The 25,036-nt window shown below is 52.7% G+C and overlaps 10 protein-coding genes across 10 annotated transcripts; 6 read left to right on the top strand and 4 right to left on the bottom strand.

Annotated features, from left to right (window-relative positions):
• Positions 1 to 987: 987 nt before the first annotated feature.
• Positions 988 to 5,411, top strand: J4E83_000965 (uncharacterized protein; the record flags this gene model as incomplete). Its single annotated transcript, XM_049327922.1, has 5 exons — positions 988 to 1,229; positions 1,285 to 1,391; positions 1,805 to 3,179; positions 3,226 to 3,405; positions 3,455 to 5,411. 5 exons carry the CDS (start codon positions 988 to 990, stop codon positions 5,409 to 5,411), a joined length of 3,861 nt encoding a protein of 1,286 aa, XP_049192440.1.
• A 223-nt stretch (positions 5,412 to 5,634) lies between these two features.
• J4E83_000966 (uncharacterized protein) lies at positions 5,635 to 6,356 on the bottom strand (the record flags this gene model as incomplete). Its single annotated transcript, XM_049327923.1, has 2 exons — positions 5,635 to 5,759; positions 5,810 to 6,356. 2 exons carry the CDS (start codon positions 6,354 to 6,356, stop codon positions 5,635 to 5,637), a joined length of 672 nt encoding a protein of 223 aa, XP_049192441.1.
• Positions 6,357 to 6,770: 414 nt separating this feature from the next.
• Positions 6,771 to 7,676, top strand: J4E83_000967 (uncharacterized protein; the record flags this gene model as incomplete). The annotated part of the gene is made up of 2 exons (XM_049327924.1): positions 6,771 to 6,814; positions 6,866 to 7,676. 2 exons carry the CDS (start codon positions 6,771 to 6,773, stop codon positions 7,674 to 7,676), a joined length of 855 nt encoding a protein of 284 aa, XP_049192442.1.
• A 221-nt stretch (positions 7,677 to 7,897) lies between these two features.
• Positions 7,898 to 8,319, top strand: J4E83_000968 (uncharacterized protein; the record flags this gene model as incomplete). The annotated part of the gene is made up of 2 exons (XM_049327925.1): positions 7,898 to 7,906; positions 7,930 to 8,319. 2 exons carry the CDS (start codon positions 7,898 to 7,900, stop codon positions 8,317 to 8,319), a joined length of 399 nt encoding a protein of 132 aa, XP_049192443.1.
• A 442-nt stretch (positions 8,320 to 8,761) lies between these two features.
• On the top strand, positions 8,762 to 9,250 carry J4E83_000969 (uncharacterized protein; the record flags this gene model as incomplete). Its single annotated transcript, XM_049327926.1, has 1 exon — positions 8,762 to 9,250. The coding sequence occupies one exon, from the start codon at positions 8,762 to 8,764 to the stop codon at positions 9,248 to 9,250; it is 489 nt and encodes a 162-aa protein (XP_049192444.1).
• Positions 9,251 to 9,425: 175 nt separating this feature from the next.
• Positions 9,426 to 11,730, bottom strand: J4E83_000970 (uncharacterized protein; the record flags this gene model as incomplete). The annotated part of the gene is made up of 2 exons (XM_049327927.1): positions 9,426 to 11,696; positions 11,722 to 11,730. The coding sequence occupies 2 exons, from the start codon at positions 11,728 to 11,730 to the stop codon at positions 9,426 to 9,428; spliced, it is 2,280 nt and encodes a 759-aa protein (XP_049192445.1).
• Positions 11,731 to 13,170: 1,440 nt separating this feature from the next.
• On the top strand, positions 13,171 to 14,694 carry J4E83_000971 (uncharacterized protein; the record flags this gene model as incomplete). Its single annotated transcript, XM_049327928.1, has 2 exons — positions 13,171 to 13,588; positions 13,637 to 14,694. The coding sequence occupies 2 exons, from the start codon at positions 13,171 to 13,173 to the stop codon at positions 14,692 to 14,694; spliced, it is 1,476 nt and encodes a 491-aa protein (XP_049192446.1).
• Positions 14,695 to 15,939: 1,245 nt separating this feature from the next.
• J4E83_000972 (uncharacterized protein) lies at positions 15,940 to 18,452 on the bottom strand (the record flags this gene model as incomplete). Its single annotated transcript, XM_049327929.1, has 2 exons — positions 15,940 to 16,494; positions 16,545 to 18,452. 2 exons carry the CDS (start codon positions 18,450 to 18,452, stop codon positions 15,940 to 15,942), a joined length of 2,463 nt encoding a protein of 820 aa, XP_049192447.1.
• A 256-nt stretch (positions 18,453 to 18,708) lies between these two features.
• Positions 18,709 to 19,973, top strand: J4E83_000973 (uncharacterized protein; the record flags this gene model as incomplete). Its single annotated transcript, XM_049327930.1, has 2 exons — positions 18,709 to 18,877; positions 18,934 to 19,973. 2 exons carry the CDS (start codon positions 18,709 to 18,711, stop codon positions 19,971 to 19,973), a joined length of 1,209 nt encoding a protein of 402 aa, XP_049192448.1.
• Positions 19,974 to 21,059: 1,086 nt separating this feature from the next.
• Positions 21,060 to 24,221, bottom strand: J4E83_000974 (uncharacterized protein; the record flags this gene model as incomplete). The annotated part of the gene is made up of 4 exons (XM_049327931.1): positions 21,060 to 21,230; positions 22,107 to 22,223; positions 22,277 to 23,608; positions 23,709 to 24,221. 4 exons carry the CDS (start codon positions 24,219 to 24,221, stop codon positions 21,060 to 21,062), a joined length of 2,133 nt encoding a protein of 710 aa, XP_049192449.1.
• Positions 24,222 to 25,036: the final 815 nt, after the last annotated feature.

Raw genomic sequence — 25,036 nt, forward strand, 5'->3', positions numbered from 1 at the left:
ACAACCCATGTATTCGCCACGGTCGTCTGACGGCTGGCTTACGCGACCGTTATTCGCACCGTATGCCCGAACGCGTCTGAAACAACGCCGCTTCGTGTTGTACTGGGTGCGGTTTGCAAGTTGGCTGTCAATACTCCGGCGCTTTCGACCGAGCACCGCTTGTAAGAGAGACTGCTAGCTTCTGTTGCTGAGTGAGTTGCACGGAGAGATGTTTCTTTGCCGAGATGCACAAACAGATACCGTGAAGGTATACACCATACTGTCATCTGTAGATGTGTTCATGACATGACCGCGAATACCTTCTGGTCACGTCAGTCACAACTCGGAAATGTAGAGCGCGCTCGATTGGGGACGTCGCTGAAAGGCTGGCCATGCACGTAGCACATCCAGGGCCCTAGCCTCATTTCTGTACATTGTATTTTTACATAGCGAAGCGTAGGATCTCAGGTAGCACCAAGCCCTGAAGCCCGCCTGTCCACAGAGCGAGGCATCGAAGAAGAATATGTCGCATTGCTTTGTGACTATGAACATATCACCAAAGTCCCCAACGTGACCTTATCCGACGTGCCGTTTGTCGTGACGCACCAATCTGTCTTCGAGCTCGACGTCGCAGCTGAGCCGTCGCGTCCCTGCAGCGCGCTGAAGCACCTACGTCAAGGCGCACGGACGTATCGCCGACGGGTTCTCTGGCGCACCTTCACCTCCGCATGCCCCACGGTGCGCGTCTGCGCTTGTGCAGTTCCCTCACGCAGTTCCGAGGTCACCCAGCCTACCAGACGATGCGAATGCCCGCCGCTCTGCCACCGCAATGCGACACCAATGTTCACTAACTTATTCAACGGCATACGAGCCGCTGCCGAAAGCTCTTTCGGACTCACCAACTCAGACGTACGCGCCTTTTCCTTGCTCGACGGCTCGACTGCCTCACACACTCCAACAACTACACTCCCCTCTCATGCGGAACTGCCTGCGCCCCCAGCTAACGCCATGTCGCCACAGACAGACGATGTCGTCCCCCAGTCGCCCTCGGGTCCCGGCTTGCCTCCCAATCCTTTCCTCGAGGAGTCAACACCCCCCAGGAAGACCTCGCGCGTCCTCATAGACCTCTCTTCGCCCCCGAAATCTTCAAGCCGAACTTCACGCAAAGAGGCGCGTTCGGAAATGGCCCGCCCACGGCAGCACGTCACACAAAGGAGCGAGGATGAGAAGCGATTAATTGGGGATTATTCGTAAATCGCCTTTGTGCACCAAAACGGAAGAAAGAGACTAATGTTTGCGAAGTAGACCTGCAGATGCTATTAGTATGCCCGACCCATCCACTTGGATGCCGATACCAAAGAAGCGCACCATGCCTACAAAAGTATGCATACTACCACCTGTCTGTGCCTATAGTATTATACTGACCTCCAAAAGCCAGGGTCGAGTAATGTCTTCAAGCCCTTAGACACGATGCAAGGAGGATCCAAGAAGCCTACTACGTACGGGAAGCGCGATCGTACACAGCCGCCACTGATAGGCCAGGCGCATGGGCCGGGCCAGGCTGCCTACCTTCAGCGAACAGACAGAGCACCTGCAACAACGGCTCGTCGTCCTTCTTCTTCAGAGAGCCAGGATCGATGGTCGAGTGGAGCTACACCTGGAAAACGAAGGAGGACTGCCAACGTTATTTCACTTGTCGATGACGACGATGAAGTGGTGGAAGTATCTCAAAACCACCAAAATACACCTGTTGGCACGTCACGCGAAAGGCCGCGTTCTGCCTGGTCTCTGCATTCACAGATAAGCAACGGGAGCGAGAGCACAGTAGCCGACTACAAGCCGCCTCAGGCTACAAGCGAATTTAGAGAAGTGGACAATCTTCTCAGACCGTCCCAGAAGAAGCCGAGGAACTCGAGTTTCAACACAGCCAAAGGTGGCGCGCGACGCTCTCCTCTTACCGGTGGTTCTCTATCGACCAGCCCTGGCGTACACACTCCTCGGCAGGCGATATTGCAGACGTTTCGACAGGGTGAATCCAAGCGAAGTCCTAGGAAGTACGACGGAGCCGAAAGAAAAGTCGACATAGTCACGTCTCGCTACTTTCCCGAAGCCCGCATCAATGAGTCAACATCTGATCACGCAGACCAGAACCAACGTGTAACAGTTGAAGACGAGGACCTTCGCACCCAACACAAACCTGTGCCAAAGCAAGCGGGACCTATGACTGATAACTACAGCGCGGACGAGCTTGCCATCACGCCTCCGCACCAGGGAACCAGACTTGTTTCGAAGCAAAAGCAGAAGCAGACTGCAAATAGTGGAGTCAAGCGAAACGCTCGCGGAAGGGTTGTAGAAGAACTATGGCCACTTTCGTTTGCACGGTCGTATGGGTTTCAGAGCCACGGATCAACAACCATGGACGGCCATGCCATCTTGCTCTTAAGATGGAGGAAAGATGAGGGGTTACGTGTCCAGACTTGGGAGTCAGTGGATGGCGTCTACGATAGCAAACTTGTCATAGAGCCTAAAGACGTCAACCAAGTATATGCGGACGGTTCAAGCCGCATGCGGTTGACGGGCCCTCGCGGACACGACGGGAACAAACTCATCTTGGACCTGGAGTTTGCTGATACTGCCGATTTCCTCGTCTTCCGTGATGAACACGCAGTGTTGATGACGTCGGGCGGAAAGTGTATCAATAAGTCGGATGATTACATGGCCCATCTTTTCAAAACACCTCTCCCATCGAGAAACGAGAAGGTTGGTACGTCTGCACTGGTAGGCGATTCAACAGCGAGCTTAGAACAGCCTCACCGCGAAAAAGCTAATGGAGTGTCGAAGAGACCTCTGTTGGATCAGCTCAAGCCCGCTGTCCGTCAGCATGTTATTGATGCTGAATCTGGCACTACCGCGACAAGCAGAGCATCGACCCGTCCGTCACGTTCAACAAGATCGGCTCCGATTAATTACGTCGAAGACACGCCTACACAGTCGGATGTACCCAAATTCTCAGTTGAAACTGGACTTGGGCAACCCTGGGCTAAGCAAGTTTCCAAGCACTTACTCATGATTCTGCTAACCATCCCAAGGTCTCTTGAATTTGGCGAAGGTCGTCAACGGGCGATAGTGCACTTTGATGATCTGCCCCGCCTGGACGAGGAAGAATTCTTGAACGACAGCCTGATCGACTTCTACATGATGTGAGTGCGTGTCCACCTTGCCATTAGCGCTGCTAACCTTCTCCAGCTACCTCTTCAAGCAGCTCAAAGTGCCTGCTGATAAAGTCTACTTCTTCAACACCTACTTCTTCACGAAGCTTACCGAGAATTCGGGTCGGAAATCCATGGACTACAAGGCTGTGCAACGCTGGACGTCTAAGATTGATATCTTCAGCTACGACTACATTGTTGTTCCCATCAACGAACAGTACGTCAAATTACCACCGCTTTGATAGCCTATGCTAACAGTCCGTCAGAGCCCATTGGTACCTGGCGATTATCTGCAACATGTCGAAGGTTCAACGCAAACCGATAGTTCAAGACTTCGATGAGCCCAAGGCAATTCCAAACGATCAAGCAAGTGATTCAGCCGTAACAGCCACGAACCCCGAGACGCATGCGACTATGGTACAAAAGTCAACCTCCCCAGAGCCAACTGCCATCGGTGAAGAAGCAATAGCGGCCCAAACGAACGAGGAAGAGCCGATGCTTTTTGATGAGGCGGCACTTTCTCTTGTCGACCGCGACGATACTGGAACCGAAACCCCACATAAATCAGAGACGACCCAAGCAGATTCAACATCCCAGAATCCAGATACAGAAGCTTTAGCTGAAGCCAGGAACACACACCCAGGAATATTGTCCCAATCCCAGTCCACCGCGTCTTCTGCAAAAAGGAAGGCAAAACGCAAGCCCATAGCCAAAAGAGATCCCGATCAGCCTGTCATCATAGTACTCGATTCTCTTGGTGGTAATGCCCGTACTGGAGCAGTTCGCGCTCTCAAAGACTGGATAGCAGCGGAGGGGGCAAGCAGGCGTGGTATGGAGGCTGTCATCAAAGAGAATGGCTATTACCCCAAGAGTACACAGGTTCCAATGCAGAACAACTTCACCGATTGCGGTGTTTACCTACTTGGCTACATCGAGAAGTTCTTCCAGAATCCCGATGACTTCAAGAACAAGCTGCTCACTGGATCAATGTCAGCTCAAGAAGACTGGCCGGAGCTGCATCCATCCGAAATGAGGCACAAAATGCGTCAAATCATATTTGATTGCTATAAGAAGCAGGAAGACGAGAGGAGAGCCCAGAAGAAGGCGAAGAAAGGGTCTGCGAGCTCAAAGACATCACCAGCTCCGACAACGTACAAAGCCTCGGATCTGGGCAGACACAACTCTGATGAGTTACCCAGTGAAGAACCGAAGCTCGCACTCTCGCCCAAGAACGCAGGCGCGCAGCCCACATCGCCACGAACCCATTCACCTTCTCATCCTCCACTCAGACTCGCATCGCCGTTCAGTTTCGATGCGAAGCATACTTCTGCTGTCGAGCAAGCACCTCAAATAGCTGTCAGCAAGGTGTCTGACTCACCACCTGTGCTCACATTTCCTGCAAAGCAGGCCGTTGGTAGTCCACGGTCAGAAACGACGCCAAGGCGCCATAGTCCCGAAGTGCGCATTTCCAGCAGAACGCCCCAACCACATGATTCCATGCGCAACGGACAGGTCACTTCGAACAGAACACCACGTCAATCCAAAGAAAACGATCAAACATCTCGGATACCCGGTACATCAAGCCCCAGGAAACGCCGAAGACACGGTGACGATAATGACGACATGAAATCGCCATCAGCAAAGCGCCAGTTCATCAAGTCGCCTCAACGACATCAAGATAGCCATATGGAAAGTAAGCAAATCGCTTCGCGCAGCCGAGAAGGCAGTGTCCCTGAGGTACCCATTGAGATCAAGGACTCACAAGAAGTCAAAGTCATCAACGTCAACCATCGCCAGCAGGTACAGGCAGCTTCAACTGCTCAGCGGAAACCCGCATCACGTCATGCACATTCCAGCGAAGGGCTCCGTCCTTCACCTACGTTTGAAGAGAATCCGCGTTTGTCGTACAGCACAAAGACGTCTAAACATGGTCAACACGAAGGTACTCCCGTTGATAGTGCGCTCCAGACAAAGCTGGACGAAGACGACTATGCTAGAGATAAGGCCCGGCGTTCAGAAGCACCTGTTCCCAGCAACATGGATGGGTCAATGGAGCGTAGAGAGGAAGCATGTGATCCAATGGAAGGGATCTCACAGTCCACTCACGATCTGCAACTTGATGGAGTCAACGACGGATCCGTGGTTCAAGAAACACCAGAACCTGAGGAGGGGAGTGCAACCGTCCAGACTGGATGGTCAATGGACAATCCTACCCTTCTTTAACTGCTCGAGATGAAGCTTGTTCTTTGTTGATCTGCGAGCGCCAGCTCGAACTTTTACTCAACACATCTATACCTGTCTTGGTTTCACGGAGGCGTTATTTATCGGGGCGTGTGACGGGGTCTGCAAAGCTCAGCTCTGATCTCGGAGAACAGCATGTCGTAGACTGCATGCACATCTGGCAGTGTGCCAGAGATGATAGTACAGCCATATGAACAAGCAACATTTATACTGCACTTTCGAGAATCTTATCCTCTTTCGTACCTCCTTCGTTCAGCTGCCGTGAAATAGTTCCGTTGGCGCCGCGTCCGCCTGTAGGGTCATCGAGCGCTGCAACTGCATCATCAACTTCTGCATCTTGTTAGCCTCGAAACTACGCCCCCCTCGCTCGGGAGGTCTACCGTTGATTGACGGCCTACCCTGGAACCCTTCATCGGTCTCAGCTGCTTCTCTACCCACCCACCGCTTCATCTTATCCCTAACGAACTCTGCAAAGTCCCATTCCTCGGCCTCAAGTCTATGCGCGCCCGCTGTCCAGATGTATGTTTCCGCTTCGACCTCTTCGCCTTCTACGTTGTCTTCTTCCTTTTGTGATAGGTCGCCCATGCCTTCTTCCGTACTGGCGTTGTCATATTTCGGTTGCAGGACCTTGACTCTTACTTTCCGGCGCTCGTATTCTGAGCCTTCGAAGATATCCAGTCGCCAGATGTCGCCGTCCGTAAGGCCCTCTACAAGTGTTCCGCGAACAGATGAGGAGGTATCGACGGGGAGGATGGCTGGGTAGTCTGCTTGCTTTACTTTGTGTCGTCGGTGCGCGTGGAGGATTGCCGGGCGTATGTGCAGGAGCGAGGCATGCGCTGGTGTAGGAGGGGTTTGCGAGCCCCATATCACGCGGTGGAGGACGGGCGGTGCCATCAAGGTGCCGTAGAAAAAGGCGGTATGCGCCATTTTGGTGGGTTGACGGCGAGGGGATTTATGTGCGTGTTGATACTTAGGCGATTGGTGTTGGTAGAGGTGGAAGGCATCCATATATCGTCAATCTTGAAATCGAATGGAAGCATGAATCTGTGAGTGTATTTGGGGTAACAGCCATGACGGCAGGCGCTAAGCTGCTTATCAGCCCTACAGCGGCCACTAATGCAAGCCAGATCTGATCTGCGGGAGATTGCGCCTCCTCCCTTTTCGTCCGCGGGTGCTGTTTCGTTCGAGCCTCACACCGCGATCAATCGCGCCAAAACGGTTCCGTGGTTGCGTGTGCGTTCCTTCCACAGTCGTCGGACATTCCAGCGTTGCAAAAGGAGTCTCAGGGAAGCCTTCCGACGTTCCGAGACGAACCGCCGGGCCAAGCACACGACCACCAACATGTTCTTCATCAGCGCCATTGTGAAGAACATCGCACCCGTCTTGTACGACTCCACACCCCCCTAGCCTCTCCGTCTCTAACAGACAGCGCCCAGTATCGCGACGAGTCCGATTACCAGCTATGGCGACCAAATCTACAGCATGCACCGAGCCCGCAGCTCCGCCGGCTTCTCCCTCGACATTCCGCTCATCATGCTCGTCGCCAGCATCCTGAAGGTCTACTACTGGTTCGGTGCCCACTTCAGCACCTCGCTGCTCGTCCAAGCCCTGCTCATGATCTGCGTCCACCTGCTCCTCCTCCACGTCGCGCTCACGAACCGACCGCCGCCCTCGCATCTCCCTTTCCAACACAAGGATGTTTCGAACCGACCGTACGATTTCTGGCAGTGGAGGGCGCCAAGGCCGTATTGGACCTTCATCACATACTTCACTGGGGTGCTGTTGGTGCTGCATTTGCTCATGTCCTCCACGAGCGTATTCGTGCCGTACACCGATCTGCTGGGCATGGTTGCGTTGACAATCGAGGCTACGCTTCCCATTCCCCAGCTCCTGGCTAACTACCAGAGACGTGGGTGCAAAGGATTCAGGCCTAGTGTCATCGTAAACTGGGTCATCGGTGATACATTCAAGATGTGGTTCTTCTTTGCCAGCAGCAGTGGTGAGGTACCTTGGGCTTTCAAGGCTTGTGGTATCTTCCAGGCATGCTGCGACTTGGGACTTGCAGCGCAGTACTTGACCTGGGGCGACGGGCCGCTTGGTGTGGAAGGTCTGGGTCGGGAGAAGGAGATCAGAAGCCCGATACCGCCTGAGGAGGGATGGAATGCGGAGAAGCTGGGACAAACGAGCATGGCGGGTGGCATCGAGATGAGCGACAGCCAGGCGTGGGAGAGACCGAGGGCTGCGTAGAGTCAAGCCCGATGAGAGAAGTGCAACGAAGATGAAGGAAGCTGTCATGAAAGAGACGTCAATGTACACAGACATCACGCATGTCGGAATAATATGATTATCAGCTATATCTACGTCGATACCAATGCGTGAGCCTACGGGGCCGGAGCCACTCGAACACGATGACAATCTACCCATGACCTCTTCGCCTGACTTCACGGGGTTGGCTGGCACTGGATTCCATGGCAATAGTACATATATCACGACTTCCCAGCCCACCTGCATCTGTCGGGACAAAGCACAAAGATTCCAAGCTAAGCTCGTTATTGTCGCCATGACCTCCAACGCCACATCTACTCCTAAAGTACCCCATGAAGCCATCCGGCTCGCCATTCGCGAAAATTTCCCGTCCATTTTCGAGCCTTCTCTAGCCTTAGGCGATACCTTGAACTCAATACGGACAAAGATCAACACGCTCAACGAAATAGCCAACAGCACGATCGGCGACACAAGAGGCCAGGAGATGGCAGATGCAATAGATGGGCTCCTTGATGAAAGTGCTGAGGTGGAAGAGCAGTTCAAGGTTTGGCTCGAGAAGCTCAATGTTGCTTGTGTGATGATCAAGTTGGTGTACCCGCGGCAGGAAGCCGCTTCAGCCAGGTAGCATGCAATGAACAGATGCGGAGGTTTGCTCGATCGGTTTTCATGGGTAGGCGCGTGTAAGCAGCTGAACTCCATTGTTTCTAGCAATGCGCCGTAGATCCGTGATTGCTGCGATACCATTAAGCTTGATCGCTAAGTCCAAACTTCCTAAGCGCGTCATCTAGCCCGGGTGAGTACTCTAGAAATCATAAATATGGCATTGCTGAGCCACCGTATAGCAAGCGTTGCGGTCGAGCAAGCCCAAACATCGGCTATGCAGCGTCCCGATACCATCGATGTGGCTCCACCTCTCCCATGATAGCGACAGGGAGCGAGTATATCAAATACCTCCTGTCGCACGGGATACCAATCTGGAGCTTGATCATCCATCCCTTCTCTTCACGTTTCAAACCGATCCTATACGCTGTTCTATCACAAAGGTAACGAGCAACCATCATCACAAAATGTTTGGTTCACCACACTCTACCTCGCGCCATCTCCGACGCCGCCAGCAGAACTACTCCTGGGACCACGGCTACCTCTACCAATCCGAGCTCACACCTGTCCCCTCCTACGAAGATCTCTCTATACCCACTGCCATCCACACTCCAATCGACCTCCCCTCTCGCGTCAGCGCTCTGAACCGCCGCGCAGCTATCGTCTCGGCCAACCTCACTCATCTCACCGCCGTTGTCAAGCCGCTTGAAACGATCAAGCCCGATGACCTGAGCGAAGCCCACCTCAGCGACATGTGGGAGGAGGGTGTGTGCCTGGGAAAGGCAATGGAGGAGTTCAAAGAGCAGATGGAAGAAGTGAGCTTGATACTGGAGGAGCTGCTCATCGGTCGCAAGAAGGGGATGAAGATCTTGGGTGGAGTTGGCTTGGGCTTGGGCTTGGAGAGTAGTAGGAGTCTGTCTAGGGGCTTCGGTAGGAGGAGGGGTCTGGGGTTCTGAGTATGGGCAATGGAGGAGCGAGATGATGCAACAGGTTTGGGTACCAGTGGCATGGCGTATCGGAGTGAAGTTGTCGGAGCTTGCTATTGTTCGCGAGTCACACTGTCGTTTACGAAGTCTTCATGTATATTGAATCAATGTATTGGTATATCAGTCTATTTTATGCAGTCCATATCTACGCAGAGATCGGCTGCGCCGGTACACTTTCTAGAGTAGGCACAACGGGCTTCATCAAGCCTTGATCATCAAAGTACAGTCTATCGATGGTGACCTCCCTGTTCGTTCCGTTGCCGTTTGGGATGGCAAATCGGTGGTAGCAGATATACCAATCGTCGGTGTTCGGGACGTTGATGATGGAACTGTGCCCAGTAGCGAGGATGCCCTTTGAGGAATCCTTCTGCAGTATAAGACCGTGGTATGTCCACGGGCCATGAACGCTCGTAGATGTCGCGTACCCCACACGGTAGTTCTCTGAACCAGTGTCATCGATAGAGTATGTGAGGTGAAAGAGGCCCTTTCGGTAGTTCATGAAGATGCCCTCGCGGAAGTCAGGAAGACCGCCAATGGAACGCGTTGTGTCAGCCTTCAGCGAGAGCATGTCATCGCTGAGCTCAGCGTAAAGCGCGGGTGTGATGTCTGAGCCTCCGTTGCCCCAGAAGATGTAGTATTTGCCAGTAGTCGGGTCTTCGAACACGTCTGGATCAATGGCTTGGCCAGTGGTAACATTGCCTTCGTTAAGGATCATAGCTTCCGCCTGTGCTGTAAAGGGTCCTTCAGGCGCGTCTGCAACAGCTACGCCAATAGTTTTGCGGTCGTACTCCGGGTTGTTTCCGCTGAAGTAGAAGTAATACTTGCTGTCCTTTTCGATAATGGTGGGGGCCCAAGCATTTCCGTTTGCCCAGGGTACGTTACCACTGGTACCATTGAGGGTCAAGAAAGGCTCGGCTGATCGGGTCCACGAGACTAGGTCGGGCGACTTCCAGACGTAGAAGACATTACCGCCCCAGCCAGGGAAGCCATCCGTTGTCGCGTAGATGTAATAGTGATCACCGAAGACGGCAATGTTGGGATCCGCATACAAACCAGGGAGGACAGGGCTGCCTGCTGTCTTAGCAGCGACAGAGCGTTTGGACTCCGCAGTCAAACCAGCAAGTTCTTTTGCCGTTACTGGAACCACAGTGCCGTGACGTGGGCTAGTCGGCAATTCGTATGAACTGGAAACCTTCCAGTCAGGGTTGGAGATGTCTGCCGTCTCTAGCGGAATGTATCCACGCCCACCGTACTCATCCACAAAGAGGTAGTACTTCTCGCCATTGACATCGCCTGGATTGGATTTGAACACTGTCGGTCCCTCGACACTGCTAGTGCCGGCGTTGCGACCAATACATGTGGCAACTTGAGTCCAGGATTGGACAGGAGCAAGGAGTGAGTCAGAACGCTCTTGAATAATGTCGGAGCAGTTTGTGCCTGTGCCGCCTTCGTCCTTTGTGAACCGGTAGAATGTATCCGCCTCTTTGATGACCGTAGTATCGATCCGTGACATGCCTGCATCCTGCCAGATCTCGGGCTCGCTGAACGTGACGAAGTCCCGAGTAGTCACGTAGAGCATGCGGTGGTATGTTGCTCCTGTGCGGTCCGTATCGCTCTCAGCGTAAAGAGAGGACGCCCAAAAGACGACGTACGATCCAAGATCCGTATCGTAATATGCCTCTGGCGCCCATGTGTTTCCAGCAGTGGAGGGGGAGACCTTGACGTGCCGTTGCTGAGACCATGTCTTGAGGTCGCTTGACTCCCAGATCTCCAGATACAAGCTACCTCTGCGAACTGCATCGCCCCAGGAAGTACCGGATCCAATTGACAAGTCGGTAGCTAGCAGGAAGAATCTATCGCCCTCTGGCGAGCGTATGACAAATGGGTCACGTAACCCCTTCGTACCTTCAGTGGAGGCGAGGACGGGCTCACCGTTGTTGAGTTCTCTCCAAGCTAAAGCGTTGTTGCCTTCGCTGGCTGCGAGATAGATCTTCTCGCCCGCCAACGAGTTGCCCGTAAAATACGCAAAGGCATAACCTTCAAAAGCATCAAGTTTAACCGCCTGGCGTACGTTGGCACTGAAGGTGCGATTCGAGGTCGTGCCATCGCTGTCGATAATCGCTGTAAGATCGACTACAGTGTCGGCACTTTGTCGCTGAACCACGCCGTCTGCTGATATTACGGAAGGTTTGTTGCTCATCCATGTGACGTTCTGATTCTCGGAGACGCTTGGTAGATGAAGATTCCCACGAACATCGTCAATGTTCGTGATCGCGAGGCTTTCTAGTGCTGATTGGGCCTGCGCTTTGGAGGTGGCTTGGGCAGAGACTGTCGACCACAGACCCCACGCATAGAGGGGGAGGTGGTACGACCGCATGATGAAATAAGAGGAAGTAACGAAAGAGATACGGATGGCCTACGGATTCTATGGGAATACATACCTTGAACATATACTGCGACTATAAGCCGGGAGCTATACTTAACTCATACTTTGGAGCCATAACCATCCATCGGAAGCGATACTTTATCAACTCATCTCCTAGACTCTTGGTATCCTAGTCTTGAGTACGAGAAACTCCACGAATACGCGTTGACGGACAGAACCTTCTTTCAGCGACTTCCGGGGACCCTAGTCGTGTCAAATGGCTAAACCTTGACGATCCCCGGACTATCCTCCACATCAGCTTGGGTCGTGGAGCATGGAAAGTGTGGACTATCAGGCACATGAGAAAGTAGAAGACGATGACGCCCCTCCCGAGGTCCCATAGGAAATAGTTTGCGGGGTATGGCGCTAATGACGCACGAACCACCGGCGTCGGTCTGCTTTGATGGCAATTCGGGGTGAAGACTACCGGACTCATAAACGACTGCAAGACCACTCTTCCTCATCTGCATAGGGAATTTGCCCTCTGAATCTCTGAATCTCCATACGTGTGCTGGTACTGCTGTCTCGATGCGCATTGCTGGAACTACCATGAACGGAGTTTTTCTGGCGCCACTCCCGAAGCGGACTTTTGAACGGATACGACATTAGGAGCGGAGGTATGCGGGCTAGTTCGTATGGCGCTGTTTCCGGTCGCTCGTGGATCGGATAAAGAATAGGTTGAATCGGCACGGGCAAACAACCTCATCAGCCATGAGCAGGAAGCATGGCGACTGGAGTACAAAACGCGGTGTCGACACACCAAGAAGATATTGTATCAAGGCAAATTATTTGGGGGGGCGGGAAGGAATCATCCGTCTGTCCCGGAACGCGATGTCCCTCGCCCTTAACACCAACACGTGGGATACGGAAGGAGGCACGCTTGTGGTGTTCGCCGGCCGCCATGCCGCCCACCAAGTCTCCAAGAACCTTGGCAAAAGAGCGTCGCACATTTGAAGAGACATACCAAGGCTGGGCCTGCGCATATTAGTATATGGAGGTGCAGAACGTGATTGCGGAAATCGCTGTAAGTGGTTGAAGTTCAGAACGGCATCCTAGACATCAAATTTCACAACATGAGCGGTGGTATCTATCGCAACATTTGTAAAATCTGTATTGGAGGTATGGCAGTGTTGTAAAATGGTTTGACACTTCACAGAACCTCAGCGAAGAGTAGTCGAAAACCCATGGACACTCTGCTAGATGTAGTAGAACTTGGTGAATCTTTAGATATCGTTCAATTGGGATCTGTTCGGACCCAAGTCATCGGAGTCCAAGATTTGGCGAACAGGCATGTGCAGATACTCGGGGCCTAACGTGAGTACCCACAGGGTCGTGGGATGTATGATCCGTTAACCTTGCAGTATATAAACCGCATCGGCTTCGACTGCTGTACTGTAGGCCAAGTTTTGAACTCATCCTCACCATCCTTTTCCGTTGCAGTGCCATCATCTGCCTGTTGCCCACCATGCGTACCTCCACGATCTTGACTGCCCTCTCTCTGGGACAAGCCACACTCGCAGCAATCGAACCGAAGAACTTCATATTCATCGTTCCCGATGGCATGGGTCCTGTCTCCCAGACACTGCTTCGCACATATCTGTCCATGGTTAATGGAAACTCGACTACTCGTGCTCCCCGAATCAATGCTCTGCCTATCGATGTTACTGTCATCGGCAACACTCGAACCCACTCTGCCAACAATCTCGTGACAGATTCTGGGGCCGCTGGTACTGCTCTTGCCACGGGACACAAGACCGACAATGGAGCTATCGGTGTAATGCCCGATGGCACACCGGTTGGATCAGTGATGGAAGCTGCGAAGCTAGCAGGCTATCTCACTGGCCTAGTAGTGACTTCACCCATCAGTCACGCAACTCCTGCGGGTAGGAAATGCGTTCTTGGTGCCTCAAATATTCGCTGACGATACTTAGCTTACTTCTCTCATGCTTTGAGCCGAGACGCTCTTGATAAGCTCGCAGAGCAACAAATTGGCTACAGCCATCCCCTAGGTATCAGCGTTGACCTGATGCTTGGTGGCGGTCGCTGCTACTTCCAGCCTCAAAATGAGTCTAACTCATGCCGCACCGATGACATTGACTTGTTCGCATACGCCGAGTCAAAAGGCTACTATACCGCCCGCGATCGTGCGAGTTTTAACGCTCTTGAGCTTGGTCTGGGTGATATCAAGCTTCCTTACGTTGGCTTGTTCAAGGAAGGAGATCTCAGCTATGAGGTCGACCGCCAACAACAAGCTGCGGAAGTCCGCGAGCCATCGCTGTCTGAGATGACTCAAGCTGCTCTCAATTCACTTTCGCGGGCCAGTGCATCCAACGAGAAGGGCTACATCATGATGATCGAAGCTTCGCGGATTGATCACTCCTCGCACGCGCACGACTCAGTCGCCCATCTTCACGAAGTCTTCGAATTCAACAGTGTCGTAAACATGGTCATGAAGTGGATCGATTCGCACCCTGACACCGCCTTCCTCGCTGTAGCAGACCACGAAACCGGCGGCATAACCATACCTTCTCAGTACGACCCATCGCTACTTCAACCCAGTATACACTCTATCGAATACTTGAGTGAGCTCTGGAGCGACTACAACGGTACCGACCGTGCCGCATATCTGTCTAGCGAGATCATTCCTTCCTATGGTCTAACGGACGTCTCCGATGCCGAAATTGAGACGCTTCTGGCAGCTGGCGATGAATTTGGGCAGGAGCTCGCCGACCTTCTGAATGCGCGCGCTGGACTCGAATGGTCGACTGGCGGTCACACTGGTGTCGACACCACCCTGTACGGCTATGCTGCTGGTGAGATGGGGGACAGGCTTGTTCTGGATATGGCGGGTGGTTGGGACAACACGGACTTGCCCAAATACGTGGCTGCCGCGTTGGGTGTAGACATGGACAAGGTCACGGAGCTGTTAAATGCTAATGGAACGGAATGGGTACCTAGAGATGATGAGGAGTCGGAGCGTAAGCGCTGAGAAAGCTTGCGACAGATAGCGCGATCGAACTCAAACTTTGTTGAGTTCACAGAGATGCTTTGCAGATGCCTGTGATGTTCTCCAACAATAGAAACTACAGACGGTAAAGTTGAGCTGACCCTCGCTAGTAGCCAGAGAGTAGCTCGGCTGTCCTCGGGCATGGGTCGGCTGTCCTCGGACTCAAGCGAGGACAGGGCAACGTCCCGGGAACTGCGTGGTTTTACGCTTAGTACCTTCCTGATCGGGCAGCTTTGCTGGAGGCGTCGATCGCGGTAAGAGATGGTGCAGTTGAGCTGTCCTCGAACCCCAGCCACCCGTTACCCCTTAAGCATTGACCCTTTCGCTTAAGCTCACGAAGACAGGGCGGCGGTATTATGTAAGCGCGGCGCGCAGATGCCCGGCATGCGAGCATGTCAAGTGCACCACGCAATCTCAACATTTATGATCCAGGGTGGCTGCGATTTCCCATCGACACGAAGAGATTGGATGTCAGTGCGAAGGTAAACACGAAATTTGATCAGTCAGACCGTCATCGGGGGTGCATGCGCATGAGGCGGTTATTGGGGGTCTTTCCGGGATAGAGATTGTGAGACGAGTTTACTTCCGAGCTACCGAACAAGAGCGTGGAAACCAAGTTCAAGATTCGGACGGCACAACTGGAAGACCCGGAGACGCGAAAGGTGATAAAGCGATAGACCGCCTGGCATTTTACCACGGCATCCGCAAACAAGCAGAGGCGATACCAATCACAAGAATGCGCCATCCGGCAGCACCTACGATCATCGCTGTACTTCTCGGCTTTCTCTTCTTCATGATATTGTGGAGCCGAGCACGAGGCGACGGGCACCACGAGGGTAATCCCCATCCGGACGATATACCGCGAAAAAGGGAAAAGCAGAGAGAGCCTTCGTCGAGTAGTGACGAGATCGAAACATCCGAAGCTCGAAACGATCACTGAATCTATCCAATCACTCTCCTCTCCGAAAATCACTCTCCTCTCCGAAAGCGCGCAGGTGGTATTTCTGGCTCGTAAGGTTTTTACTACGCGCAGTCTCGATGACCACCAACGAGTGCATTGAGCGGAGGAGAGAAAGAAGAGCGCCCATGGACGACGTCAGCATCTTGTGTATGAAAAGTACAGATAGTGCACGTGCACATATCCATATGGGTGCTTGGGAGAAGATGCAGCGCTGCAGTTTCCGAACTCTCTCTATATCTACAGGGCTACGATAAAGCACACTGGAACTAGGGTTTGGAGGCATTTGTGAATGCCTCTAGTCGATCTGCTAGTTGCTCCCACAGGGGCTCCCCAACCCTCGCCGTGCTTCGCAGACCCGCTACCACGAAAGGAAGAAATCTTTCGAACTCTTGATCTATATGCTCATGGCTCTTACCCTCAGCCTGCGAAAGTAAAACACCAAGATCCAGTAGTTCGATGATCGCTTTATGGATTGGCTTCACTTCCTTCGACAAGAGCGCTCGCTGGTGCAATCTTTCAATACACTTGATGTGAATCTGGGACATCTCGTCGATATCATCGGCCTTTTCCATTGCCGAATTCATGTCTCGTATGGTCAGGAAGACGGCAGTCTCGGTGATATAAGAACGGAGGACATCGGCGAACCAATTCAAGCGTTGCAGGAGTCTGTAGAACATCGGTTGACGATTCTTTCTGGATGCGCGAATGCGCGCGCGTTGCAGTTGGTATTTGACTCGGTATATCTGCATCAGGAATGTACAGATCTCTTGGTAGATGGGTATGGACGAGCGTTGGATGATGTTCTGAATCGACCAGGGCACCTAGAAAGATCGTTAGCTGGGATAAGAAAGAGCGCTCTTATAATACATACTGCATAATCCACGGAAACGGCAGCCAGACCCTTGACCGAGCTTCCCTGCGCCTTCGTTTTCATAGAACGAACGACAAGTTTCTCTGTGTCTGGGCCAGACAGAATTGTGCCGAAAACGCCGCGTGCAAGCTCCGTGAGGACGTATCGATCGTTCCAACCTCGTCTGCCGGCATCCATGCGCTCAAAAATTGCAGTGGCAAAGTCCTCAAACACGGCACCGTTCCTGCCCAAGTAAAGGGTTTCGAATGTATGGAGCACACGCATCAGGCCATCAGTATCGAAGATGTGTTGACGAAGAACATTTGAGGCGACTGAGTACTTGCTACGTATCCATGTCTCGAAGGCTGTCTGGAACAGTTCTGGGAAAGGCGAGAGGGGTACGTCGGATGACGTATCGCAGACTGTTTCATGGTCGAGGCGCGGCTCTGCCAGTGAGGAATGTAAACCTGTATCGTAGATGCCCAGTTCTTTCAGGAAGATAACGCTTTTGCCTGTATTGAATATCTTCTTGACCGCTGGTTGTAGAAACGCAGGCAACTGCATGTGTTCCTCAGAATTGCAGCGGAGCATGAAGCGGTCATGCCAAAGGGAAGCGGCTTCACTTAGTGCATCGCTCGAGATGACAAAGAAGTTCTCCTCGTCGGGACCAAGCTCGCCGGTTTCCATCCACCGTCGGATTGGCTTCAGATATGTCTGTAAGCACTCAAAGAATATCTTTGACGTGTATGCAAAGACTTCGTCTTCCAGCGTCATCTGCGCTAGAGTAGTCTGCTCGTACAACGCTTCCAGGTGGTAAAAGGGATTAACAGGTATCGATGGATCTTCAGTTGCCGTTGATCGACTCAGACCATCGACAATCGGCGTCAGACGTAAGATAGGGTGACATAGTGCCCGCACATCGCCGTGCAATGGCAACAAACTGACGGGAAGTGGCGTATCAGGAATGAGATATCTCTGCTGCATCGCGGATAAGGAGTGGTCGAAGTCAAGTAGTCGCTTCCGTACAACGGCCTCGAAGGTCTGGACAAGAGGTGATGACGGTGGCTTCTTGGCTCGTTGTTGCAGCGTCCAGCGTCTTATCGCCTCTATACGTGTTCCAGTGTCGGCGAATTGAGAAAGGAGATGTGTGATAGCGGTTGATTGATTGTTGTCAACAGTATATGTCTCATTGGGGATGATGCTGTCCTTTTCGATCCGGTACAAGCTCGTCTTCAGCCCACCAAGCATGAATAGCGTTTCTCGCACAGCCTGCAGCTCTGTTATGTTCACGCCAGTGCTAATGCCATCCGCGCGCGAGGTCCAAAATTGCGCGTCTTCCAGCTTGGTAACAAGATTCTCCTCTGTAGATGAGATACAGGCTTCGGGATCGAAAGTATCATCTGCGTCGAAATTGGTCGGTGGTGTGCTTGGAGCCTTCCTGCGCTTTTTAGGCGTTTTCTCGTCGCCCGAAGAGTCCACGGCATAGTCGATGTCCTTCCAGATATCCTCATCGCTGTAGGGGTCGTCTTCAAGGATCTCCGCCCAAGTCAGTGGCGGCGGAGGGCTAGGGGGTCTAAGCAGCTCTAAGGCTTCGACCTGGGTGTTCTCAAGAGGCCGATCGGCTAGTTGGAGTAAAAGAGATAGGAACTCTGGCTTAAATTTGTTCGTGTAGGCCTCCAACTTTTTAAGCCGTGTTTGGAGCGCATCGGCAAGGTCATCGCGGTTCTTGATGCGAAACTTCTCATCCAGTCCGGCAAAGCTCGCCGTAACGTCGAATTGATTCGTTCTTGCATACTGGTGCCCTCGAAGGTTGCGCGATGCAATCTCCCTGGCGTGCCTGTAGGCCTGTTTGTTTGCTGCGGGATCGTGTCTCAGTATGGACTGTATCAGCTCGTCCGTAAGTCCGGAGATTTTCGCGTTTTGGGCCATAGTAACGCGTCCTCCACCTGCCGTCGCGAGATGACGCCAGCGGAAATAAGATCCCGGTAGTAGTGATATCGTTGTGGTGACTTGCGGCGGTTGATTCGGCTCCACTTGACAGAGACATCATGCCCGATGCAGGCTAGCGTGATCACGCACCGCGTCACCGCCGGCTGTGAAACTCGAGGTTGAGCGCTCCTGCGACTTTTCTGAGGCGGGACTGTGTCCCAACCCTCGGCTACCGCAACTGCAACTGCTCGTTATCATGGCGCTTCCCAAGGGCATGCGCTACTTGGCTGGCGCCACTTTCTGCATCTTCGTCTATCTGTTTGTGCAAATCCTCAAGGCCCCTGGTTCCGAGAAACCCGTCGAGATTCCGAGCAAAGTTCCGACCAACAAATTCGGCGACTGGGACCACGACCCCCAATTGGATCGTAAGGCAGCCTGGGATATGGTATGAATCCATCATAGATGCTAATCATGTGATCAGCCTCCGGCGAACCTCCCGAGCCGCTGCGACGAGTCGACGGTGACAACTACGCCCCAAACAATCCCGCGAGCGCGCGCATCAACGCCACGATCCTCAGTCTAGTCCGCAATGAAGAGCTCCACGACATGCTGCAAAGCATGCGCGACCTTGAGCGTACGTGGAACCACAAGTTCAACTACCCCTGGACCTTCTTCAACGATAAGCCCTTTACCGAAGAGTTCAAAAAGGCCACGCGAGCAGCTACCAACGCCGAAGTACGATACGAACTGGTTCCTGCCGAACACTGGGACATTCCGTCGTGGATAAATATGGACTTGTACGAGGAGTCTGTGTCCCTGCTCACGTCGCTGGATGTACAGTACATGGGCAAGAAGTCTTATCACCAGATGTGTCGGTGGAACAGCGGCATGTTCAGCGAGCACCCTGCGCTCAAGGACATCCAATACTACTGGCGGGTGGAACCAAACGTCCACTTCTTCTGCGACGTCGATTACGATGTCTTTGCTTGGATGCAAGACCACAACAAGACGTACGGCTTCAACGTCAACATCTACGATAACGCCGACAGCGTTGCGACGTTATGGCCAGAAACGAAGAAGTTCATCCAAGACAATCCGGGATACGTACATCCAAACAATGCGCGAGAGTGGCTGGAAGACGACCAGCGCCGGCCTGAGAACAACAAGAAAGCCCATGGCTACTCAACCTGCCACTTCTGGTCCAATTTCGAGATCGGCGACCTGAGCTTTTGGAGGAGCAAAAAGTACCGCGACTATTTCGACCATCTCGATCGCGCTGGAGGCTTCTTCTACGAACGTTGGGGCGACGCTCCAGTACACAGCGTCGCACTGGGACTCTTCGAAGACAAGAGCAAGATACACTGGTTCCGAGACATCGGATACCAACACATTCCCTTTTTCAACTGCCCGAACAGTCCAAAGTGTTCCGGTTGCGTCACTGGTCAGTTTACAGACGGCGAGAAGTGGCTGAACCGGGAGGATTGTCGGCCGTTGTGGTTCAAATACGTTGGCATGGACTGAGCTCTAGTCTGGGCAACGCTGCCGCGTATTGCCTACAGCTATGTGCAGCGTACAGTAGTCTCGGAAGTGACTGATATGATTGTACTTGCTCACGTTACGAGGGTTTTAGCTGTTGTGGAGTTATTTGGCGCCTGAGTATGTACGACTTCCATCTCGGCATGACGCATTTACGTGAAGAAATAGTAAATATACCAATAGACGCAACGAATGATTACAGTATCTTTCGAACCCCAGTATCGGTTTGAACATCGCGGAGATCACACGACAGGTTGACTACAACTAATGGATCTTCACCCTGAATCCACCAGACGATATACATCTTCCCGACAAGTACCCGGTTCCGATGCGCTCGTACAAGTTGTCCCCGTTACGGTCTTTCTGTGCGGTTGCAGCGATGATCAGAACGTAGTGTCGCTGAGTCGCAGACGAAGTGCTGCCTTTTGCCTTCCCTAGGACTACACAAAACCTCTTTGGTGCCGTAGACCCGTTTGGCATGTCAAATATCAGGTCACCCTCTCCTTGCATCCCGGCCTTGAGGGAATTGTATTCTCGCGCTGTACCGTGGAGGGCTATATTTGCTGTGTGGAAGTCTGTGCTTGACACATTGGTTGGACTCTTGGCTGACCAGGGCGATTGCAATTCCTCCCACTCAAAGTAGTCGAAGTCAGGCTGGAGATAGTCGATCCCGCCGGTATATGCCATCCATGACCACGATGGAACCTTGGCGACGACGCTTTCTGTTGGGAAGCGGATCCGAAGTAAGCTATCAGTGTCGGCGCCCCGACACCAGAGCAGACTTCGTCGAAGTAAACCACGTTTAGCTCCTTCATCAAAAACTCCGAACCCACCACTCACTCTCATTGTACGAAGAAGACGTTGCTGAAGGCCGTCGATTGCAGTAGGTCGATCGTACGCCTTCGACAAATCTAGGCGCGAGAATTTGCGGTATAGCTCTTGATAGCGCAGGATCTTCTCGCCTTGGGGCGCATTGCGGACGATATTGGGGAAATCTGGGTCGCCGAGGAAGGCGGCGAGGGGGCTGGAGAGTCAGTCGATCTGAAAAGGTCAGCAGTGGTGGATACAAACTTACTTGTTTAATCTCGTTGACGTCTCGCAGCGCACGCCATTGCCGCACTCGAAGTAAGTTTGATGCTCAGTAAAGAAAAGGGTTCGACGAGCGAGAGCATGCTCCTGTAAGACCCAGCCACGCTGGTGCAGCTCACCGTCAAGCACATGGTCTTTGAAGTTGTCGACATTCTGGCAGAGATAGAAAGGATGTTGGCCTTTGCTTCGATCACACAAACGGACACAGTCTCGGCGGTTGCGTGGCTTCAAGAAGCCGTCATAGTGATCCGTGGCGCAGCTGGCTGCAACAACACAATAGGCGCCGCTATAAACTTCTTCCATGCGCTTGGCTTCAGTCATGAAGTCACCTTGTGGCCCTTGTATCACGCAAAGTGAATCAATCCAAAGATAACGACGTCTAAGCGCACGAGTCACTTTTACTGCATCTCTGAATGTGGCCGGGAGAGTGTTAAGTTCGATGCCGCTGAGATGGTCGTGAAGAGTTTCGGGTGTGGTCGAAAGGTGTTGAGAGCCCCATTTATGCGACAATGCAATCCATTCGCCCACGTCAGACGATTTGGTCTCCCACAATCGGACCAGATCATCGCCATCTGTGCCGACATCAATTAGTCGCGTGGGAAGCCGTAATTTCTCGCCATTTGTCGCTAGCTTGGGTGGGGAACATTGATGATGGCCATCACAATCGTTGAGCCAGTGCTGGAGCACCCCAAGGTGGGCAGTGCTGCCTGCTTCTGGGAGTTGGACAAACCCCATCTGGGCATCGCTAATGACCCTAGAGAGCTCTTCTGGATGACGAACGATGGACAGTACAGGGAGGCCGTTGCTTCTCATCCGGAGAAATGATCCTGTTCGATCAAGCTTGATGCTTGAAGACTTTGCGCATCCATCTCTAGTAGCAGTCTGCCAAAGCAGGTCGCATAAATTGCAGAGCTTGCTCTCGGCGTTTAGTCGAAGGGTTTCGGTATCGTAGGACCTGGAGAATCCAGGTACAAAGATCTCATCTTGAAGACAGACGCAGCTTGAGCAGAGCCGTGAGGGAGAGCCGACGTCGCTTGGTTCCAGTGACTTGCTCTCCTTGAGCTGGGCGAACAAATCTGAAACAACGTCATTGCCAGACTGGTACTTCCAGTCATCCTCATCGAGTTCTGGATGCGCGTAGTCTATCTGCGTCGTAGGTTAGTCATCCGTGAACCAGCCAAACGGTCGTGTCAACTTACCCTCCTCTGAGAGGGAGCGATCAATCCGTCAGAGCTGTCTTGGCACTGTTCCCAGTCTGGCTTCTGAGAGACCTCGCCAGAGTAAACTTCCGTGGTAGGAGAAGGTGGCAACACTAGGTCTGAGGTTGGGCGAAGTTCCAAAGGCTGCACCCAGTATGTGAGCCAGTAGCCTTCATCTTCGTCCGGGTCTTCTGCGATAATTCCTTCCATTCGGGAGCGAAATTCATTTGCGAGGCATCGAGCGGGACCTTTAGCTTCTGGCTCGGGTTGTATTGGAATTCTTTCAGGCTCTGGATCCGCCGGAGTGATACTGAAGGAGGGAACGCCTACTGCAGGTGGTATATCTGGGACGTCTCCCGGGCCAAAAGGTGTTTCGCTGGCGGGACGAGCACTTGCTTCAAATCTCGCCTCCGAAACTACGGAGTCGGTACGAGATCGTTCAGTGTGATCTGATATGTTCGTGCCAAGTCTTCGTGGAAGCTTGACGACCAGTAATGCTGTTCTCACTAGTTCCAGGAGATCCCCTATCGCTGTACTACCGGCCTGACATCTGGGATCCTCTCCCATTCTATCCATCCAGTATGTGGCAGCTTTGTGCACTTGAGCTTCCTTCTTTCCATTCTGGACGCTGATCTCGTAGAAACTTGCTTCTCCAAGGTCGCGGCGGAACCGAGTAAGCCCCTCATGCCCTTGCAATAGCCAGATGGTGAATTCGAAAGTGATGCATCCCATCGCCCAGATATCGTATAGACGTGAGCGACGCTTCGTTGACTGACCCAGATATTTAGCTCTTACGCCCGTTTCGACTTCAGGCGCCTCGTAGACACGAGTGCCATATTTTGCTGTTGTTTTACTAGGACGCATCTCCGTGACCTGCCCGTGCTCTTTCGCTTCGCCCCAGTCGCCGATCTTCAGGGTGCCAATCGTACGCCCGTTATTGAAACATAGGATGTTTTCGGGTTTGATATCTCCATGGCGGTATGATGCGCCGGTATTGTTTAGGTTATGAGCGGCCTCGAGTGCCCTGGCAAGTCCCAATATCTGGAACATGGCATCTTTGACCAATGCTACCGTCAGTGTTGGTGAAGGCACCCTTTTCCACATACTGCGGAGATTTCCCCCATCGGCCCACTCGAACATGAGGTAGTGGTCTTGTCCGTCCTTGCCTCTACGGCGTCGGAAAGCTGTTATGAAGCGAACAATATGTTCTTGGCTCAACTCGTTCATGGTCCGGAGGGCTTTGACCTCTCTTTCCCAATGTTCCGCAACCTCTTGTGCATTATCAGAAGACTGAATCTCCTTGACCGCGAAGGTACTACGGTCCAAAAGAGCCTGCTTGCTTTCAGCAATCGCCCGATGTCGATGTTTGGCCGACAGGCCGGGCACTCACTGGGTCTAGATGTTTGTTGTGTATTGTATATTGCGAAACTACGCCGAACGATCCTCTACCAGAGTCCGATTCTTTCGAAACAAAAGGTAAGATATGATCTTCTTCGAGGTTGTGGTTATACCGGGCTGTCGAAAAGACTGGAGCGAGGAATTTCCACTGGTGTTCGCAAAATTCCGCAAACCAGGCCTGCTTCCTCCATCCCGGATGGACACTGATTGGTAGATCGCGGTCGTCCATATCCTTTTTTCTCCACCAATTCAGTGCTGCGAGCAACTTGGTTGGTCGCGTGTAGATGAAGATTGCGAAAACCTTCTTCGCATGCATGCGTATGAATTCCACTAGTTCGGCATCTCCGCGTGTGCCCGCATGCATCTCCAAAGCCTCACTGATGCTTTCCTCTGTGATCAGCTCGTAGATGATACCCTCGGGCACAAATTTGTGCGGCGTCTTTTCGAATGCGCTTTTGATAAAGTTCTCTGATAATAATGTTCTGAGATCGGGTTTCGTATCATCCTCATCATCTTCGATATCTGAGCCCTCAGTGTCAGGCGCCATGATACGGGACGATAACGACATGCAACCCTCGATCTCAAACACACCACCTGAAAGTGAAGTGTGTAAGAAGATTGCGGCTTTGAGGCTTCTTCCAAACTCACGAAAATAAATGTAGGATGGTAACAACTGTCTCGAGCAAGGTTTTAAGAAAGTGTGTAGCCACGCATGGGCGCGGCCGAGCCACCACCAGCTGACCCAGGTGTTACCCGCTTTAACATGGAGTTAAACAGCTATACATGAGCTCGCCACACTATTCCGATAAGCAGCGAATGCTTCCTTCCCATGTTCAAGGGCCAAGGGGCGATCGACAAACCAGCATGCAGAACAGACGGTCATAGCGTACCACACGGCGACCGGGATGCATTCGTGTGTTCGGGTGTTATCGAGCCGTTCCTTTCTGTCTAGGCAGCCAGTAGACCTGCATTCTCCACCCTATCTGCGGCACAGCCTGCAGTGGAATGGGGCGAGGCAGCGTGGGGGCCAGTCCTGCAATCCGGGGTACCTAGGCCTTGCGCCTTTTGGTGTCACCGCGTGGAACTCCAGGGCTTGTAACTAGACGACCTCGGGAGGCGAAAAACGGATTGGTTACACTGTGATATGATGCGACTGGACGGTGTCGCGAGAAGTAGATGTTTCGAGGGAGATCGGTTCATAGGTATCACAACGCGCAGCTGTCTGTCGCGTGATGACGTTTGCTTTTGCGAGATAGCCCCACTTTCCTAGGCGCGTACCTCCCCCTAATAGACGCGCCCGCTACTGCAACCTTCCCAGGTCCCATCACACAGCAGCATGTCGTTTCGGTAACGATCACAAAC

This window comes from Alternaria metachromatica, assembly GCF_023757995.1.
Source record: "Alternaria metachromatica strain BMP 0045 chromosome Unknown scaffold_2, whole genome shotgun sequence".
In the NCBI taxonomy this organism is placed as follows: domain Eukaryota; kingdom Fungi; phylum Ascomycota; class Dothideomycetes; order Pleosporales; family Pleosporaceae; genus Alternaria; species Alternaria metachromatica.